This window comes from Carettochelys insculpta, chromosome 6, assembly GCF_033958435.1.
Source record: "Carettochelys insculpta isolate YL-2023 chromosome 6, ASM3395843v1, whole genome shotgun sequence".
NCBI lineage: Eukaryota > Metazoa > Chordata > Testudines > Carettochelyidae > Carettochelys > Carettochelys insculpta.
The window spans coordinates 125840502-125858328 of NC_134142.1; the positions used below are offsets into that span (position 1 = coordinate 125840502).

A 17827-nucleotide genomic window follows, 5' to 3' on the forward strand; every position below is an offset into this window, starting at 1 on the left:
GGCCACGCAAATGGCCATTTCGAAGTTAACTAATGAAGCGCTGAAATGCATATTCAGCGCTTCATTAGCAGGCGGGCGGCCGCGGCACTTCGAAATTGACGCGCCTCGCCACTGCACAGCTTGTCCCGACGGGGCTCCTTTTCGAAAGGACCCCGCCTACTTCGAAGTCCCCTTATACCCATGAGCTGATGGGAATAAGGGGACTTCGAAGTAGGCGGGGTCCTTTTGAAAAGGAGCCCCGTGGGGACGAGACACACGGCAGCGAGGCGCGTCAATTTTGAAGTGCCGCAGCCACCCTCATGCTAATGAAGCGCTGAATATGCATTTCAGCGCTTCATTAGTAAACTTTGAAATGGCCATTTGCGTGGCCCTTTCGAAGTTTGGGGCTCGTGTAGACACAGCCTCTAGGTGCAGGCTGGGGGCTAGTGAGTTAGCGCAAGGGAGGCCGGGATTCCTGGGTTCTCTCCCCAGCTTTGCCGCTCCCTGCCCATGTACTTGAACAAAGTCACTCCCCCTCCGTGCCTCAGTTTCCCTTCTTTGGAAGACACAGCTTTAACTTAACCATGTAGAGTAGCTCTTTGGAGCAAGAGACGCCAGTACTGCTGTTGGCCTCTAACCAAACCTCGTTCCCACAACTCATCTCCCCCCCACCCTGCCCTTCACTCCACCCCAGCCAGCAGAGCTGCAGTCTGCCATCCCCTCCCACTCCCCCCTTGTACATACATGTCTCTCTACGCATATATTATATATATGTCTCAGTAATGTAATTATGTATACAGACGTTTTGGGTTTGGCCATGAGGTCTTATTTAATGGGACAGACACTGGAACATAGAGTTACAGCCCCCTCTCCAATCCCCCCTCTCTTTTTAGCCCTCTCCCTTTCCTGGGCAGGAAGAGCAGAAAACTGGATGTTTACATTTCACATCTTTTTTCCTTCTGTCCCCAGTGCCCCCACCCCACCCCATTGTTTGTGCCTCATTCTTGGAGATTTTATTTTGTCGCTTTGTTTAAAAAGGTTAACAAAAAATACTGCAAACTCGGCAGCAGAGCGAGTGCTGGTTTTTGGGGTCGTGGTTGGATCGGGGGATGTTGCCCTCTGAGGATGCTTTTGGGTTGTAGGGTTTTGGGGGGGTAACTCTGGGTTGGGGCATCATACTGCTCAGTGGGCCTTTGAGCTGGGATGATGGAACTTTCTGAGAATTGTTGGCTGGGGGTCATGGGTCTTAGAGGGTTGTTCTGAGTGTGGTTCTTTGAAGGTCATCAGTTTGGGGCCCATGGTTCTTGAAGGTCACTGCATTCTAGGTCTTCATTGTTAGCTCTTTAGGGGTCATTGTGTTGGGAGTCTGGCGCTTAAAAGGCTGGATGGGGTCACAAAGGTCTTTGAAGGCCATTGGGTTCTCAGTCTTTGAAGGACATTGGTTCTTGGAGACTCATAGGAGGTCATGTCTCTTGGTGTCATTGGATTGAGTCTGGCTCTACGAGGGTCATTGGGTTGTAGGTCCCTGAGAGTCAGTAGTTTGCTGGGGTTGTTCTTTCAAGGCCATCAGGCTGTAGACCACTGAGAATCATTGACTGATTGGCCATTCCCAACTCAGGGACCTTCAGAGAACCCTGGCCAGCGACCCTTGTCACGGGCTTGGGGTGACGGCGGTTTGCCGAGGCTCTTGGTGGGTCACGGTCTTGGTTCTTTGAGTCCTTTGGTTCACAGGATCAGTGCTCCTGAGCAGACCCAAATTAATCCTTGGCCAGGCCCATTCCAGGGTGACCCCTCTGGGTGCACTGTCCTGAGGGTATGCCTCCTGGGAGCCCCGCTCAGAGCCTTCAGCACCCTGTTCCACACTGCGAGCCTCCATCAGCAAGTCTACCTGAGTAGTACACGTGGGGAGGCCTGATGCACCCCCACAGGGCCAGGCACCCGATTTTAGGCAGCCCGCAGTGACTCAGCCAGGGCAAACCAGCAGGTTTGAGTTGGCTGCAGGGACATTCCTTAGCACAGAGAGGCCGTTGGTCAGGCCCAGAGCTCAGGTCTCTGTTCCCCATAGGTGAGTGCTACAGGTCAGGGTTTTGTTTTCCAGTTGCTCGGGACTGGCTGGCTTCTTGCCACCAGCAGCCATGTAACACATTGGCCATTGGCTGGACCCAGGGAGTTGGTAGACACGCCCCAGCTGGCCCTCTGGGCGAGGGATCTCCGCAGGGCCTACACAAGGGTGGTTGGTGCAGTGTGCCGGGGGCCACGGGGATGCCTTGTACTCTGACAGACCATTGAGAAAATGGCCCACTTCATCACACCGGAGCGTTGTGTTCTGGCTCGTTGGCCTGAGGGTTGTGTCTCTGCTCCCTAAGGGTCATGGAGGTTAGTGAGTGCCAGGACTCCTGGGCTCTGACAAGGGAGTGGGGTCCAGAGGGGGCTGGAAGCCAGGACTGCAGGGTTCTGTTTCAGGCTCGAGGAAAGGGAGTGGGGTGCAGTGGATGGCAGGAGCCTGGGAACAGGACTCCTGGGGAGGGGAGCAGGGGCTATGGGGTCGGATATCTCAGCTGGGGGACGAGCAACAGCCCCAAGGACCAGGGTGGGATTTGGGAGGGGCGAAGCCATGAAGTTCTGTGCTGGGGCCGCCAAGGTGCTGGTGGTGGTTGGGGGGGGGGCTGGGGCAAATGGTGGTGGCACTGCTGTTGAAAGAGGTCAAGGCTGGAGCCCCCTGGAGGGACGGATGGTCGGGGATGGCCCAGGTGGCCCTTATGGACCAAGGGCAGGGACTGGCCGGATGAAGGGGGCCATTCTCAGATATAGGAGCTGCCCCCCAATGTCTCGGGGGTGCTGCGGTGCAAGGTGGGTGCTGCAGGGGGCATGCTTGCTCTCCATGCCCCCCCATGCTGGAGTTGCTGCCCCCCATGCCCTGCCCTGCCCTGCTCAGCTCAGCACGCCCTGCTGCTGGCAGGATGTGACCAAACAGTGCCAGTGCCAGGCCTGGGTAGAACTGTTTTATTGTTATGTAAATGGGCGTGACAGTTTGGCACTGAAATGTCCCTATTCGCCCGTAACCCTGCCCCATGAGGGAAGAGGTGTCTGTCTCCCTGCCCCCACGCGGGGGGGGGGGTTATAGGCCATCCCACCCACTCACAGCCCCCTTACAGCTCTACCAGTGTCCCTTGACACTGCCTCAGAGCCCTGGTTCCCCATGCCCCCCACTGGGGCCCAGTTCCCCGTACCTACGTTTCCTGTGTTGGAGGGCAACAAACGTGGATTCCTTCCCCCTCCCTCACTCCCTACCCCAAGTCAATCAGGTCCCCCAGGACAGGCTGAACCCCTTCCCCCCTTGTCTCCCTCCACCTCGCCCTCAGCTTCACAATCTCCTCCCCGAACTGCTGGTGCAGCCCCTCGAAGTCTGGCAATCCCACTTCTATCACCACTGGGCCGGGACATGCAGCCCCCTCCTGCGGCAGGGCGGCCCCGAGCGCCCCGCTTGTCCGGTACTGTCCCTCCAGCTCGGTCAGCAGAGCCCGCAGGTAGGCGAAGCTGGCCGTGCTCAGAGCCCGCACCCAGCCCTCCATGGAGGCCTGGTCTTCGGCCGCCAGCTTGTAGGTGCGGTGGCCCAGGGGGCAGGAGATTTCGAAGGTGAACGGCTCGCTGGCGGATTCCCGCAGCTCCACGGTGCAGCCCTCCAGCAGGATCAGCCCCAGCGGCTCGCGGTCCCCGCGCCGCTCCCAGTAAAAGAGCAGGTTCCCCCGCAGCTCGCACCAGCGCCGCTGGTAGGTGCCGCTGCGGAGGCTCTTTTTGCAGAGCTGCCCCTGGCGGTCCGGGGCCGCGGGCAAGCGGGCGTAGCCCAGGAGGCTGGTTTCGTGCAACTTCATGGGGCCGGGGACCTGGGGAGGGGAGACAGGCGGTGGGAGGCGGGGCCCTTCCGGCCGAGGGGCCCCGGCCCCGGGGCAGGGCTGGGAAAGGATCCAGGGGCCCTCCTGCCCCCAAGTGCCAGCTCCGCCGGCCCCGGGCCGAGGGGAGCTTTACCTGCCTGCTCAGCTGCTCCGATCCGCCGGTGCTGGATGCCCCTTGGCCCGGGCGCGGCGCCCGCCGCCGTCCCGTCTCCCCCTGCCCTGTCCCCCCGGTGCGGTGCGGCGCAGTGCGGTCCCGCCCCGTGCGCCCGGCCGGCCGGGACCCGTCTCACCCCCCCCGGGGCGCGGCGCGGGCGGGCGGGCGCTGGAATGAGGAACTGCCCGCGGGCGCTGCCCCGCTGCCGCTCCCCGGTGTCCTACGCGGACCCGTGTTCGGGGGCAGGGGCGGGCCCCGGGGTGGGGCGCCCCGCGGGGGCTGGGGGCTCTGGGGGGCCGGGGGGAGCGAACGGGTGGTTGGGTCGCTCGCTCTGCGGCGGGCGGGGAGACAGGGGGGCCGGGGCCGGGGCCGGAGGCGGCAGCAGCGCACCCCGACGGCACAATCCCCCCCTCGGGCCACGGGGCTGGGCCCGCTCGGGGGTCCCGCCTTGGCCGCCCGGCCCGGCCCGGCCCGGGAGAACCGCGCTAAGGGACGGGGGGATCCCGCCTCTCCGGCCACGCCCCCGAGGCAGCGTCACAGCCTGGCGCGCGGGGGGCGGGGCCGGGGATCCCCTGACAACAGCGTGTCCGGGCAGGGGGCGCTGCTGGGGGCGGGACCGACAGCTGCCAGCGGCGGGGCGGGGCGGGGGGCGGGGCCCGAGCTGGTGGGCGGGGCTTGCGAGGACGTTACGGTTCGCGGCTGCGCCCCGCAGCCTCAGGAAATCGGGCGCTGCCCCTTCAAGCGTTGCCAGGCGCCCGCCCGCCACAGCAGCCAATGACAGAGGTGAACGCCACTTCCGGTTCCACCCTCAGCCCCTCGGTGGGCTGGCTGACGTCACATCCGTCGAGACGAGCGTGCGGCCGCCGGGCCCCAGCCGCCGAACTGAGATGGCGACAACCCCTGAGTGAGGGGCCGAGCTTGGCCCTCCGTGACGTCATATCCGGCGGAGTGACCCGGAAGCGGCGGCCGCGCGAGCTCCGCAGGCGGGTGAGTGGCCCGGCTCGTGGAGACGCTGATTAGCATATGCAGATGAGGGGCTGCGGGTGCCTTTGGGGCCGCGCTGGCACGGGCGCCGTGACCCCTCCGGGTCCGGTGATTTACATATGCAGATTGGGCTCCCGCGGGGGGGGGATTCGTCCGGTGATTTACATATGCAAATTAAGGGGTTATAAGCTTGTCCTGCTTGTGCCAAAACGACGGGGCGTCACCGAGGAGAGAGAGGCGAGTGATTTGCATATGCAAATGAGGCAGCTGGTCGGGGCCGGCGTGGGGGGCAGCAGCGGTGTCGGGCGCGGCCAGGCGGGTTACAGCGACCCCGCCCACCCCCAGCCCGACAGGCCTCCCGGGGTGCCCGGCCCGAGCCAGGGACCCGCCCGTCGCTCCTCCCCCGCGGGAGCCTCATCTGCATATGCAAATGTGCGCTGGGCCTTCCCTGGCCTGCACGAGTCCCGAGCCGCTGACGGGCTTATCGGGGAGCCCCCCGGCCACTGACCCCCGGGTCCCCTCCCCTCCGCCCCCCTGACCCCCTGTGTTATCGTAGGGTCCCGCCCGCCCCCGCCCTCGCCCCCGCCCCCTGTGTTACCGCCTGGTCCCCTCCCCCTCTGCCCTCCCTGACCCCCTGTGTTATGGTAGGGTCGCCCCCGCCCCCACCCCCCTGTGTTACCGCCGGGTCCCCTCCCCCTCTGCCCCCCAACCCCCTGTGTTATCGTAGGGTCCCCCCCGTCCCCACCCACCTGTGTTACCGCCAGGTCCCCTCCCCCTCTGCCCTCCCTGACCCCCTGTGTTATCGTAGGGTCTCTTCCGCCTCTGTCCCTCTCGCCCCCTGGGTTATCGTAGGGTCTTCTCCGCCCTCGTCCTTGTCACCCCGTGTTATCCCCGGGTCCCCTCCGCCTCTGTTCCTCTCGCCCCCTGTGTTATCCCCAGGTCCCCTCCGCCTCTGTTCCTCTCGCCCCCTGTGTTATCGTAGGGTCCCCTCCGCCTCTGTCCCTCTCGCCCCCTGTGTTACTGCCGGGTCCCCTCTGCCTTCGCCCCTCTCGCCCCTTGTGTTATCGTCATGTTTCCTGCGCCATCTTCCCCGTGGGGTCTCCTGGGCGAGTGCTTGTCTTGTTCCTGGTGGGTGGGCTCCCTTGCAGACACCTGGTTTGTTATTCTAGGGTCACCTGCTTGTTGGCCTTCCCCTTTGCGCTCCTGGCTGTGCGGCTGCAGGTTCTAGACCCCAGAGAGGGGTGGTGGAGCTGGAGGGGGGATACCCCCATTCTCACCCGTCTCCTTCCCCCCTGGACCGGCCGGGGCACCATGCCCAAGCGCAAGGTGACATTTGAGGACCAGGAGGAGGTGGAGGAGGAGGAGCTGGCCATGCCCAAGAAGAAGGTGAGTTCTGGGGATAGGAGAATGGAGGGAGGAATCTCTGGGGGGAGGGAGGGTTGCAAAGGGGGTCCCTGTTGTGGAGATGGGGCCTGAGAGGGGTCCCCAGAGAGCACAGGCTCTTGTTATGGGCGGTGGGAGTACGGATACCTGCTGGGCCCATGGTACGGGGACGGGCGGTCCCTGCCCATGGGCTGGATAGGGGCGTGTGTCTCCAGGTGACGCTGGGATGGTGGCAGTGGGGGCTGTGTCTCAGGGGCCGTGTCTACACGTGCCCCAAACTTCGAAATGGCCATTCAAATGGCCCATCTGCTCATAGGAATACGGGGACTTCGAAGTAGGCAGGGTCCTTTGGAAAAGCAGCCCCGTCTGGACGCGCCGCGCGGCGGCGAGGGGCTTCAATTTCAAAGCGCCGCGGCTGCCCGCATGCTAATGAAGCGCTGAATATGCATTTCAGCACTTCATTAGTAAACTTCGAAATGGCCATTTGAATGGCCATTTCGAAGTTTGGGGCACGTGTATACGTAGCCAGGATGAGCAGGAGGTTGAAATCCCCCTTCCTCTCCAGCTGGCAGAGCCTGGCCTGGGGGCCAGCGGCCCGGGGAGCCGTTTCAAGGGCAAACACTCCCTGGACAGCGACGAGGAAGACGAGGACGAGGAGGGGGAGGATGGCAGAGCCAGTAAATACGACATCCTGGCGTCAGAGGACGTGGAGGGTGAGACGCGGGGCTGGGCTGCGGGGCAGAGGTCGGGCTGGGGACTGGAGGGGGAAGGGGGAAGATTGGGGAAGGGGCTGGTGTAAGGGGAGGGAGGGGAGAAAGAGGGCTCGGGGGGGGCCATGCAGAGCAGGGAAGACAGGAAATGGGAGAGACTGCGGTGAGCCTGAGAGGCAGGGGGTCTCCCTGGCCATGGGACAGGAAGCTGGGGAGGCTGGCAGGGTCTGGCAGGCCAGAGTTTCCTCAGGCAGAGGGGCAGGTGGTGGGGTGGATGGCAGTGGGGTGACATGCAGGGGTGGCTGTGGGGTGGACAGCAGTGGGTGATGTGTGGAGGTCGTCATGGGGCAGATGGCGGCGGCAGCTGATGTGCGGGGGGTCGCCGTGGGGCGGGCGGCAGGGGTGTGACGTGCGGGGGGTCGCCGTGGGGCGGGCGGCAGGGGTGTGACGTGCGGGGGGTCGCCGTGGGGCGGGCGGCAGGGGTGTGACGTGCGGGGGGTCGCCGTGGGGCGGGCGGCAGCGGGGTGACGTGCAGTGGGTTGCCGTGGGGCAGGGGGCAGGGGGGTGACGTGCAGTGGGTCAGCAGGGGGGTGACGTGCAGTGGGGTGACGTGCAGCGGGTCACCGGGGGGCGGGTCACCGGGGGGTGACGTGCAGCGGGTTGCCCCGGGCAGGGGGGTGACGTGCAGTGGGTCGGCGTGGGGAAGGCGGCAGGGGGGTGACGTGCAGTGGGTCGGCGTGGGGTGACGTGCAGTGGGTCCCCGTGGGGCAGGGGGCAGGGGGGTGACGTGCAGTGGGTCGGCAGGGGGCAGGGGGGTGACGTGCAGTGGGTCGCCGGGGGGTGACGTGCAGTGGGTCCCCAGGGGGCAGGGGGGTGACGTGCAGTGGGTCGGCGGGGGGCAGGGGGGTGACTTGCAGTGGGTCGCTGGGGGGTGACGTGCAGTGGGTCGGCGGGGGGCAGGGGGGTGACGTGCAGTGGGTCGCTGGGGGGTGACGTGCAGCGGGTCGGTGGGGGGCAGGGGGCAGGGGGGTGACGTGCAGTGGGTCGCCGGGGGGTGACGTGCAGTGGGTCCCCAGGGGGCAGGGGGGTGACGTGCAGTGGGTCGGCGGGGGGCAGGGGGGTGACGTGCAGCGGGTCGCTGGGGGGTGATGTGCAGTGGGTCGCTGGGGGGTGACGTGCAGCGGGTCGGTGGGGGGCAGGGGGCAGGGGGGTGACGTGCAGCGGGTCGCCCCGGGCAGGGCAGGAGTCCGCCACGATCGACTACGAGGACGGGGTGCGGATCACCCCCTTTAACCTGGAGGAGGAGATGGAGGAGGGGCACTTCGACTCGGAGGGGAACTACTTCCTGCGGCGCAGCGCCCTCCTGCGCGACAACTGGCTGGACAACATCGACTGGGTGAGCCGGCCGGGGGGGGGGCGGGGCGGGGCGCCGAGTGGGGGAGGTGGGCCGCCCGGGGTGGGAGCCGCCAGGCGGAGGGCGCCGTGCCTGGGAAGAGCTCACGGGAGCTTTCCCAGGGGACGAGGCCAGAGCAGCCGCTAGTGAGAGTGCAGTGGAAGAGCAGTGATCACGCGCGTGCGCTACTCATGCACTCACACCCGTGCACTACTCGTGCACACTCTCTTGCCCGTGGGCATGCTCGCTCTCGGCCTGTTGCTGGCTCTCAGTGAGGTGGCCAAGCTCGCGGCAGCCACGGCTGGGGTCCCGGTGCGGTGGCGGAGGAGCACAGAGGCCGGGGCAGAGCCGCCCCCGTGCGCCGCACTCTTGCACCGGGAGCAGCGCTCTGGGAGTGCCAGGTCCCCACCCAGGGATCGCTGCTCCAGCGTTGTCGCCGGGCCCTCCTCACCCAGGGAGGAGGCTCTGCACCATCCAGGCCTCTTCCAGCCCCCCTAGAACGGCTGGGGGCTGTCTCGCACGTCTCGCAGGCTGCCCTCGCTCGCACGTCTCGCACGCAGCCCTCACTCACGGCACACCGCAGGGCTTTCAGCAGCACGGAGCTGAGAGCAGCGTTTAGGCAGCGCCCTGCTTGTTGTGATGAACTCCCCTTGCACCTTTCGCACGACTCACCTGAGTCGCAGGACAGTGTGAGACAGGAGACCCCCCGCAGCGTTGTCCTGACCTGTGCCATTCTCCATCTCAACCGGCGTGTGATGCTGCCGGGGCCGGGGCCGGGGCCGGGGCCGCCAGCCCAGCGCTGATCTCTGCCTCCCCCAGGTGCAGATCAAGGAGAAGCCGCCTGGCAGCCGGCAGCCCTCGGGGGCAGAGCAAGAGGAGGACGGGGACCCCCCCGGCGGGCACCCCCCACTGGACAAGCAGACCCTGCTGGAGGGGATGGTGGAGCTGGTGCGGCCAGGAGAGACCGTGGCCCGGGCTATCCAGAGGCTGGGCAGCAGGGGTGGAGCCAGGGGCGCATGCCCCCGCCGTGCCTGGACCCGGGCCAAGGCCGACACCCCCACCCCGCCAGAGGAGACGGAGGCGCCAGGGTCCCCCCAGAGGCGGGAGCAGCTGGAGCGGCTCTCGGGATTGGCCGACCAGATGGTGGGGCGGGGCGTGTACGAGATCTACCAGGAAACCCGCGAGAAGTTGGCGCTCAGGCTGCGGGCACTGACCCAGCCCCCCCCAGCCCCCGTGCAGCCCCCCCCAGCCCTCGACATGTTCGCTGAGGACATTGACGAGGCCAGTCTGAGAACCCAGGCAGCTGGTGAGAGCCCTGTGGGTCGGGAGCGAGGGGCACTGGCAGAGCTGTGCTTTGGGGGGCAGGACTGGGCTGGTAGGGCTTGCTGTTAAATAGTAAAGAGCACTGGGGGGCTGGGGCAGCCCAAGGCTGGGCTGGCAGGGGCTGCACATCGGGAGTGAGGGGCATTGGGGAGCTTGGGGAAACCAGGGCTGCGCTGGCCGGGGCTGCAGGTTGGGAGTGAGGGGCACTGGGGAGATGGGGGACCCCCAGGGTCGGGCTGGCAGGGCTGTGGGTCGGGACCGAGGGCACCAGCCGGGCTGGCAGGGCTCTGAGTGGGGCGTGAGGGACTTTCTGACCCATGGCTGTTCCTTGCAGGGGGCGTGGAGGCAGTGGCACAGCCCCAGGGCGGGGAGGAGCCGCTGGCCGAGGTGATGTGGGAGTACAAATGGGAGAACACAAATGGGGCAGAGCTGTATGGGCCCTTCAGCAGCAGCCAGATGCAGGTGAGAACCCACCCCAGAGCTGGGGTCCCCCTGTGCCCAGCCCCACCCGCTCCTGGGGGCCACGTGCCAGCACCCGGTGAGGGGTTCCCGGGGGTCTGCGTCCCAGCCCAGGAAGAGGTGTCCCTGTGTGCCCGGTGCTGGGCACAGGGCCCCTGACCCCCGAGTGCCGGCCCCCCCGTAAGCCCTGTCTCTCTCCCGATAGGAGTGGGTGAACCAGGGCTATTTCGAGGATGGCGTTTACTGCCGCAAGGCTGACAATTCAGAAGGCCAATTCTACAACTCGAAGCGGGTGGACTTTGACCTGTACACGTGATCTGCGACCGGCGTGCGAGCCCTCACGCTGTGGGGCTGGACTCGGGGGAGGCCGGGGGCACATGGGGGAGGGGGCAGAACCCTTGCTTGTAGGGTGTGGATGTCTCGTCTTTATTTTTGTTTTTCTGGCTGGATTAAAATATATCTATGTCTTGTAGCGTGCTGGTGCTGCGGCCCCTGGCCGGCTGGCGTCCGCCTGTGGTGGGCCTGCGCAGCCTTAGCAGAGGGGGGTTTTCTGTCCAGCTTCTGCCTTGGTGTGGGAGGGGCTCTGAGGCGATGCGCAGCTGTTTGTGTCAGTTTATTAGTACCTGAGGGGTCACCGTGTTAGTCTGTATTCTAACAAAGCAAAGCAGCCGTCGTGTTGTGCTTTAAAGACTAACAAAATGATTCATCAGGTGTTGCGCTTGCCCGGAACAGACCCACTTCGTCAGCTCCGCCCGGAGCAGGCAAGTAGCCCAGCCCAGCGCTCCAAAAACTGAAATAAAAACTGACAAACGAGGTACGTGGGAATGGAGGGGTTGGGGCGAGGGGGTGTTAAGTGTCTCGCCCGAGATGGTTACGAACGCCAAAGGAGGGGACGCGCTTCTCCTAGCGGGTGAGATAATTGCTTTTGCCATTGAGACCAAGTGTTAACGTGTTGAATTTGAGCATGAACTCCAGGTCCCACGTCTCCCTTTGCAATCCGCGGCTCAGGGCTCTCTGTGGTGGGACGCATGTTCTCAGGTCTTGAACGGAACAGCCCACTCCACTGAAGGGCTCCCTGCCCGGCTCACGTGCCTTGAGATTCCTCGTGTCTGTTCTGCGACGGGCACGTTGCTTTGTTTTCATGGGCTCTCCTGGCAGAAGCAGGGCTCCAAGTCACAGCGTCCCTGGGTCCCTTGTCACAGTCTGGTCTCAGGAGAGCTGAGGCTTTTGTGTGTGTTCTGCTTTGTGATTGTAGGGTCTCCTGATGCCTGCTGTGGATTTGTAGGGTCCCTCGGGAGCGCTGGGACACCAGGCCCTGTCTGAGTGTCATTTTAGTATTGTAGAGTCTGACAGACGTGAGGATTTGTTAAACACTGGGGCACTGGTGAACGCAGCTTTGTTTCTGTAGGGCGGTACAAGTCCTGGGGGTGTGCGCTTTGACTGCTGTTGTTGTTGGCTGTCTAACAAACGCTGCTCTGTTGTGATTGCTTCTTTCCCAAGAATGAAGGCTGCGCGTGGTGCTTTTGTTATGTGGGCCCTGTGTGTTATTGTAGGGTCTCCTCATCTGTTATTTCAAGATGCGGGGATTGTGTGCGCCAGCTAATTATCGGGGTGTTCTCTACAGTTACAAAAAGTGCAAACTAGGCAAAGGCCCAGAACGAGCTCAGACTAGCTCGGGGCGCAGAGTGTAGTAAGGAAAGGGTCCTAACGGGTTCAGGAACAGAGGACCAAGGGCAGGGTAGGGCCATTGCTCGGAAGAGGGAAAACCAGTAACTGGAAAGTGCAGAGGGGTTTACTGACATCTTTGTTTCAGTTTTCACCAGACAGGTCGTGGTGATGGGACGTCTACCTGGAGGACGCCAAGGAGCATGAGGCAGGTGCAGGAGTTCAAATGGGGGATGAACAATTTACAGAGCGTTGTGATGAGCTAGGAGATGTACCCAGCGCTGCTCGGCTCCTTACCGGAAGTTTTTTCTTTCCTACTCCTGGCCCCACCACGGGGGGGGGGAGGGGGGTCACAACACAGATCCCAGCCCCACATGCCTGTCCACAGAGGGCTGGGGGCTGGGTCAGGCCAAGACTTCTGCTCCCTTGCCCACCCCTGTCTCCAGGTTGGGGGATCGGGTCAGGCCACAGCGCCCAGCGTGCCCTGCCTGTCCTCAGAAGGTGGGGGCTGGTCTCAGCCATGGCTCCTGGCTCCCCTGTCAGTCCCAGGGGTGGGGGGCAGATAAAGCCCTGGATCCTGGGTTCTGGACATGGCCTGAGATCTTTTGGGGGGTGCGTGGGGGGGAGCAGGGCCAGGCTGCAGCAGCCCTGCAATGAGCTGTGGGGGCCAGGGGCTGGGCTGTGTTCCCCGGCTCCTGTGTGAGCTCTGGGAGGTGGGCGGGGGCAGGGCTGGGTCGCAGCACCAGGCCCAGCCTGAGCTCCAGGGGGCGTGGGAGGGCGGTGGTGGTGGGGAGGCTGGGCCCGGGCTGCAATGCTGGGTCTGAATCCAGGACTGGGGGACAGGCCATGGTGCATTCCCCCAGCTCCTGCCAGCGCGGTGGAGCTCAGGGCCATGACTCGTGCCCCTGTCCGCGGCCAGAGCAGTAGGTCGGGGGAGAGTGGGGCTCAGGCTCTTGTGCCCAGCTTGGAAAGAGCAACAGGACTGGGACTGGGATGCTTTCCCCAGCCCCAGCATGACTTGGGAGTGAGGCAGGGCTGGGTTTCCCGGCCCCAGCATGTCAGGGGAGGCTCATTGGGTGGGTTTAACGGGTAGCAGGAGTTCCCCTGTGGGGGTGTTGGGGGTGGGGGGTAACTTACCCAGCTGGAGGCAGTCAGGGACAGACCCCCATCTCCACGTGGCCACTGTGCTCCTGCTGCAGCTCCCTCCAGTGGTCCCTGTGCCATATCAGTGTTCCCTGCGCTCGCTGCCCCCAGCGGTGAGCCTGGAGTGTGTCGTTCCTCCTCTCAGTGCCCTCCTGTCCCGTGTCTGGGCGGTCCTGGGGTGTCAGGCATTGCCTGCTTCTAGGCACAGCCAAACCCCGACCTTGGGTAAAGGCAGGGTGAGGACGCTGCGTAGCATGTTTCCTGGTTGTCTCTCTTATGGGCTAAGAAGAATTCTTGAACACACGTAGCACAGACAGGCACGTTCTAAAGTACATTAGGTGGATATCATCAAATCACCTAAGACTGATCCTAGAACACTCCAGGAGCTGATTGAGATGGTATCTGAGCATCAGCTATTCACGTTTAAAAGTCATGGAAGACGGGCCAGATTCCGGAAGCCAGGAAAAGGGCAAACTGTAGATAGTGCTACCCGTAACACGGGAAATAAGTACAACCCTGGGAATTACAGAGCAGTTATCTTAACTTTTATACCAGGAAAGATACTGAAGCAAACAATTAAGGAATCCATTTGCAACAGTCTAGAAGATGATAAGGTGGTAAGTAAGAGTGTGGACCTGTAAAGAGCAAATCACGTCAAAGCAACGGATGGTTTTCTTTGGCAAGGTGCTAAGACTTGTGGATGAGGGGGAAGCAGTAGATGTGGTGTATCTAGAATGCTGCAAGGCATTTGGTACCGTCTTGCGCAGCCTCTTTAACAAAGTACGGAAATACACCCTAGATGGAGCAGCTTAGTGTAAGGTGTGTAGCTGCTGGTCCTCCCTCCCCGGCTGGATAACCGTTGGACAGCGGTTCCCAGAAAATTGTTACCCGTGGTTCACAGTCATGTTAGAAAGGCATTACAGAGATTAGGTCTTGCACCACTTCTATTCCGTAGCTTCAGCAGTGACTTAGATAACGGTACAGAGAGTACACTTAGGAAACTTGCTGATGATACCAAACCAGGAGGGGTTGCGAGTGTTTTGGAGGATTGATGAAAATTGAAAATGGTCTGAGCACACTGGAGAAAGGATGAAATTCAATAAGGACAGCTGCAGAGTACTCAGGGAAAAAAACAGTCAGTTGTACACATAAAATGGGAGATAATTCCTATGATGGGGTCAGGCCAGGGGGCCAGGGAAGAGCGATGCAAGGGAGGGACATACGCTTGAGGTTAAATAGGTCACTGTTCCCAAAATAAACTAGCAGGGGCTGATGCAGAACCAGCAGGGACCTGCTAGAATCAATCAGGCTAATTAAATACCTGGGGCCAATGAGGACTTTTGCAGACTCAAGGGAGCCAGGTTAATCAGGGCAGCAGGAGCCAATAAAGAACCAGCTGAGACTGGCTATAAAGAGGCTCCTCTTCTGCTGGCTCAGTGCTGGGTGAGGAGTGGAGGAGAGAAGGAGCTGGGAGCATCTGAGAGGAACAAGCACGAGCAGGTACCAGAGGGAAGAGCCTGCAGCAAGGAGGGGGCTGGGGACGGTAGCTGTCAAGCAGCTGGGACTTGACACAGGGCAGGCAGCTGCTATCCCAGGTTCCATGGGCTGGAGCCCAGAGTAGAGGGTGGGCCTGAGCTCCCCCATTCTCCCATATCCCCGACCCAGCAGTGGAGGAGGACTGACTCAGTTGGCGGGCAGCAGAGACGAAGGAGTCTGGTCACCTCTCCCTTCCCTGGCTGGCTGGTGATGAGCGTAGCTCGCCAAACAGCGAGCAGGTGTCTAACCCAAGGGCTGCTCTGAACCTCAGGCAAATTATACCCGAAAAGTGTGGGGCTGCCAAGCTGAAGAAGGAGCTTTGCCGCATAGAGCACAAGCTAAGTATCAGTCAAGAGTGTGACGGTGTTGCAGGGGGCGAGGTGAGATGTGTATTAGGAGCGCTGTTGTGGGCAAGACAGGAGAAGTAGTTCTTCTAGTCTGCTCTGCACTGAATAGGCCTCAGCTGGAGTCCTGTCCCCTGCTGTGGGCCCCACATTTCAGGAAAACCCTGGGCAACTTGGAGACCAGCCAGAAGAGGTCTGAAACCTATAATCGGTGAGGGACGACTGAAGGAAGAAATAGAGTGTTTTGCTTAGGGAGAAAGGAGGAGCCTGAGGGGACACGTTAGGAGTTTTTTAGTACAAGGAGGGAGAAAAATTGTTCTCCCGGACCTCTGAGGGAAGGACGAGAAGCAATGACCTAAACGGGAGGAAGGGAGGTTTCATTTGGGTGTTAAGGAAAACCTGCTACCTGTCAGGGTGGTTAAGCACTGGAATAAATTGCCAGGGGAAGCTGTGGGATCTCAGCCCTGGAGACATTTAAGAGCACTTTAGACAGACATCTGCCAGGGATTACTCCTGGATTTGCTGATCTCTTGAGGTTGCTTCCAGTTAGTCCTAGAACGCCAGAACTGGCAGGGACCTCGAGAGGTCATCAAGTCCAGTCCCCTGCCCTCTGGTTCTAGGATCTAACCCCTCTCTCCTCAGTCCGGTCTCCTCCCACTTTCCCAAGGCCCCCCGTTCCCTCATGCCACTCTGCAGAATTCAAGCCCCTCTTATGACCCCCAGCAAGGCCCCAGCTCCACCTCCACGTCCAGCCTTCCCCCACTCCTATCTCCCCTCCCCGCAACTCATTGCCTGGGCTCTCACCACCAGGCTTCCCTCCCCTACATTCCTCCACTGATTCACTTCTCCCTTCTCCCCACTGATCTCAACCCCCTACCCACCCACCAGCTGCTGGAGAACCCAGGAGTCCTGGTTCCCAGCTCCACCCCTCTTCCAACTGTCTAGAGCCTCCTCCCTTCCTAGAGCCGGGGGGAATTCGGGAATCCTGGTAATAGCGACCCTGGTATGAAATGTCCTGTCCTGGGGCGGGGGAGGCAGGGGACTTTCTTGTCAGCGCTCGGCTCTGGGATGGGGAAGTACCGGCCATTGGTTGTGCTGACAGTGAAAGGAATCGGTGCAGGGGTTTCTTTCACACGTCCGTCAGCTACCTGGGAACTTTTCAAACCACCGCAAGAGGCTCGAGTGCCTGACAGCCACTTGTAAAGCGGAGAGCACAACTTTCGCAGCCTGGCTGGACAGCTGCGGGCGAGAGGCGGCGAGAGACAAACGGACGGGTGCCTCTCGGAAGGGGAAGTGAAATCTATCTGAGGAACAGAAAACCAAAGCTGTTGAGACGGTGGTCGGAGGAGAGCTGGGCAGGGGGACAAGCGTTAGCAGGATGACAGCAGTGGCTGGGTTAGTCTGGAGCTTCGAGAACAGCCAGAAGTCTTGCGGCACCTTATGGACTAAGATGTTCTGGAGCATGAGCTTTGGTGGGCAAAGACCCACCTCAGCCGACGCGGGAGTGTTAGAAGTGCATCTTGCCGCTCATGAAAGGAGTACGTCACTTACGCGTGCGTCAGACCAGGGACACAGACCCACCTTTGTTCACTAGACGAGTGAACTCCCCCCACTAATACAGCCTTAACCCCTCCCCGCGGCTCCAACCCGCCACAGCCTGGCCCCCCCCCACGACCTGGCCCACTCCCAACACTCACCCGGGCTGGGCCCCGAACCTGCCCCCAGGGAAGTTAAGGACTCACCGCTGGTGCAGCTCAGAGGAGCAGCTGGTGCTTCCAGCTGCTCATGTCAAGGGGCTCCAGCCGCACAGCAGGGTGCTTCCAGCCATGCTCTGCAGTTCCCCCAGCACCCCCTGGCTTGGCCTGCTCCCAGCACCCTGGCCTGCAGCACCCCTGGCTTGGCCTGCTCCCAGCACGCCCAGCCTGCAGCACCCTCTGGCTCAGCCTGCTCCCAGCACCCCTGGCCTGCAGCACCCCCCTGGCTTGGCCTGCTCCCAGCACCCTGGCCTGCAGCACCCCCTGGCTTGGCCTGCTCCCAGCATGCCCAGCCTGCAGCACCCTCTGGCTTGGCCTGCTCCCAGCACCCCCCGGCTTGGCCTGCTCCCAGCACCCCTGGCCTGCAGCACCCCCCCGGCTTGGCCTGCTCCCAACACCCTGGCCTGCAGCACCCCGCGGCTCGGCCTGCTCCCAGCACCCCGCGGCTTGCAGCACCCCGGCTTGGCCTGCTCCTGTGATGGAGTCGGGGGAGTGCCTGTGTGAGACTCAGGCTGGATGTGTGAGACAAGCAGAGCAGCTCCCAGTGGCTAAGGATGACCCTGGGGCTATAACCTGGGCTGGCAGGTAACACCTCTGCCCTGAACAAAGAGGAGGGTGGAGCCGAGCTGGGTTTGAATGGGAGGCAGCAGTTAGAAGCTGGGGGAGAGGGAGCTGGAAGGCAGCCAGCCTGAGGAGGGGGAAAGCTACACCCCAGAGGGGCCCCCCTCGGGGTCTTCTCCCCAGGACGGGTTGGAAGGACTGTCTCTGACTGCTGTACTGTCGCTTCTGTGAGAAACTGGGCATCTGTTGCCTCATAAACCTCCTGTTGTACCTGCTGAGTGAGAGTCACTCCTGCCAGCGGACGGGGTGCAGTGCAGGGGGACCCCTGAACCCCATCACAGCTCCCAACACCCCCCAGCCTGCAACACCCCCCAGCTCAGCCTGCTCCCAACACCCCCTGGCCTGCAGCTCCCTGCACAACCCCTGGCTTGGCCCACTCACAACACCCTCTGGCACACAGCTTCCCCTGCTCCCCCTGGCCCAGCCTGCCCAGCCCAGCCTGCTCCTAATGCCCCTCCAGCCCACAGCTCCCCCCAGCCCAGCCCA

General features: G+C 62.5%; 2 protein-coding genes across 4 annotated transcripts; one reads left to right on the forward strand and one right to left on the reverse strand.

The window, feature by feature from the left end:
- Positions 1–318: 318 nt before the first annotated feature.
- Positions 319–4604, reverse strand: LOC142015061 (sesquipedalian-1-like). 2 transcript variants are annotated; one of them, XM_074998459.1, is made up of 2 exons: positions 4010–4604; positions 319–3863 (listed from the first exon to the last, which is right to left on the reverse strand). In XM_074998459.1, exon 2 carries the CDS (start codon positions 3849–3851, stop codon positions 3267–3269), a length of 585 nt encoding a protein of 194 aa, XP_074854560.1. In that variant the 5' UTR covers positions 3852–3863; positions 4010–4604; the 3' UTR covers positions 319–3266. The 2 variants fall into 2 exon arrangements, with proteins under 2 accessions (XP_074854560.1, XP_074854559.1); XM_074998458.1 differs by having other exon boundaries at positions 4006–4603.
- Positions 4605–4883: 279 nt separating this feature from the next.
- Positions 4884–11784, forward strand: CD2BP2 (CD2 cytoplasmic tail binding protein 2). 2 transcript variants are annotated; one of them, XM_074998421.1, is made up of 7 exons: positions 4884–5013; positions 6180–6396; positions 6959–7106; positions 8342–8499; positions 9316–9802; positions 10154–10281; positions 10484–11784. In XM_074998421.1, exons 2-7 carry the CDS (start codon positions 6322–6324, stop codon positions 10592–10594), a joined length of 1107 nt encoding a protein of 368 aa, XP_074854522.1. In that variant the 5' UTR covers positions 4884–5013; positions 6180–6321; the 3' UTR covers positions 10595–11784. The 2 variants fall into 2 exon arrangements, with proteins under 2 accessions (XP_074854522.1, XP_074854523.1); XM_074998422.1 differs by having other exon boundaries at positions 4991–5013; positions 6232–6396.
- Positions 11785–17827: the final 6043 nt, after the last annotated feature.

Coding starts and splice junctions, on each gene's coding strand:
- LOC142015061 (XM_074998459.1), bottom strand. CDS start 3,851: ATGAAGTTGCACGAAACCAGCCTCCTGGGCTACGCCCGCTTGCCCGCG.
- CD2BP2 (XM_074998421.1), top strand. CDS start 6,322: ATGCCCAAGCGCAAGGTGACATTTGAGGACCAGGAGGAGGTGGAGGAG. Junction 7,107..8,341: donor GGCGTCAGAGGACGTGGAGG/GTGAGACGCGGG, acceptor CGCCCCGGGCAG/GGCAGGAGTCCGCCACGATC. Junction 8,500..9,315: donor GGCTGGACAACATCGACTGG/GTGAGCCGGCCG, acceptor TGCCTCCCCCAG/GTGCAGATCAAGGAGAAGCC.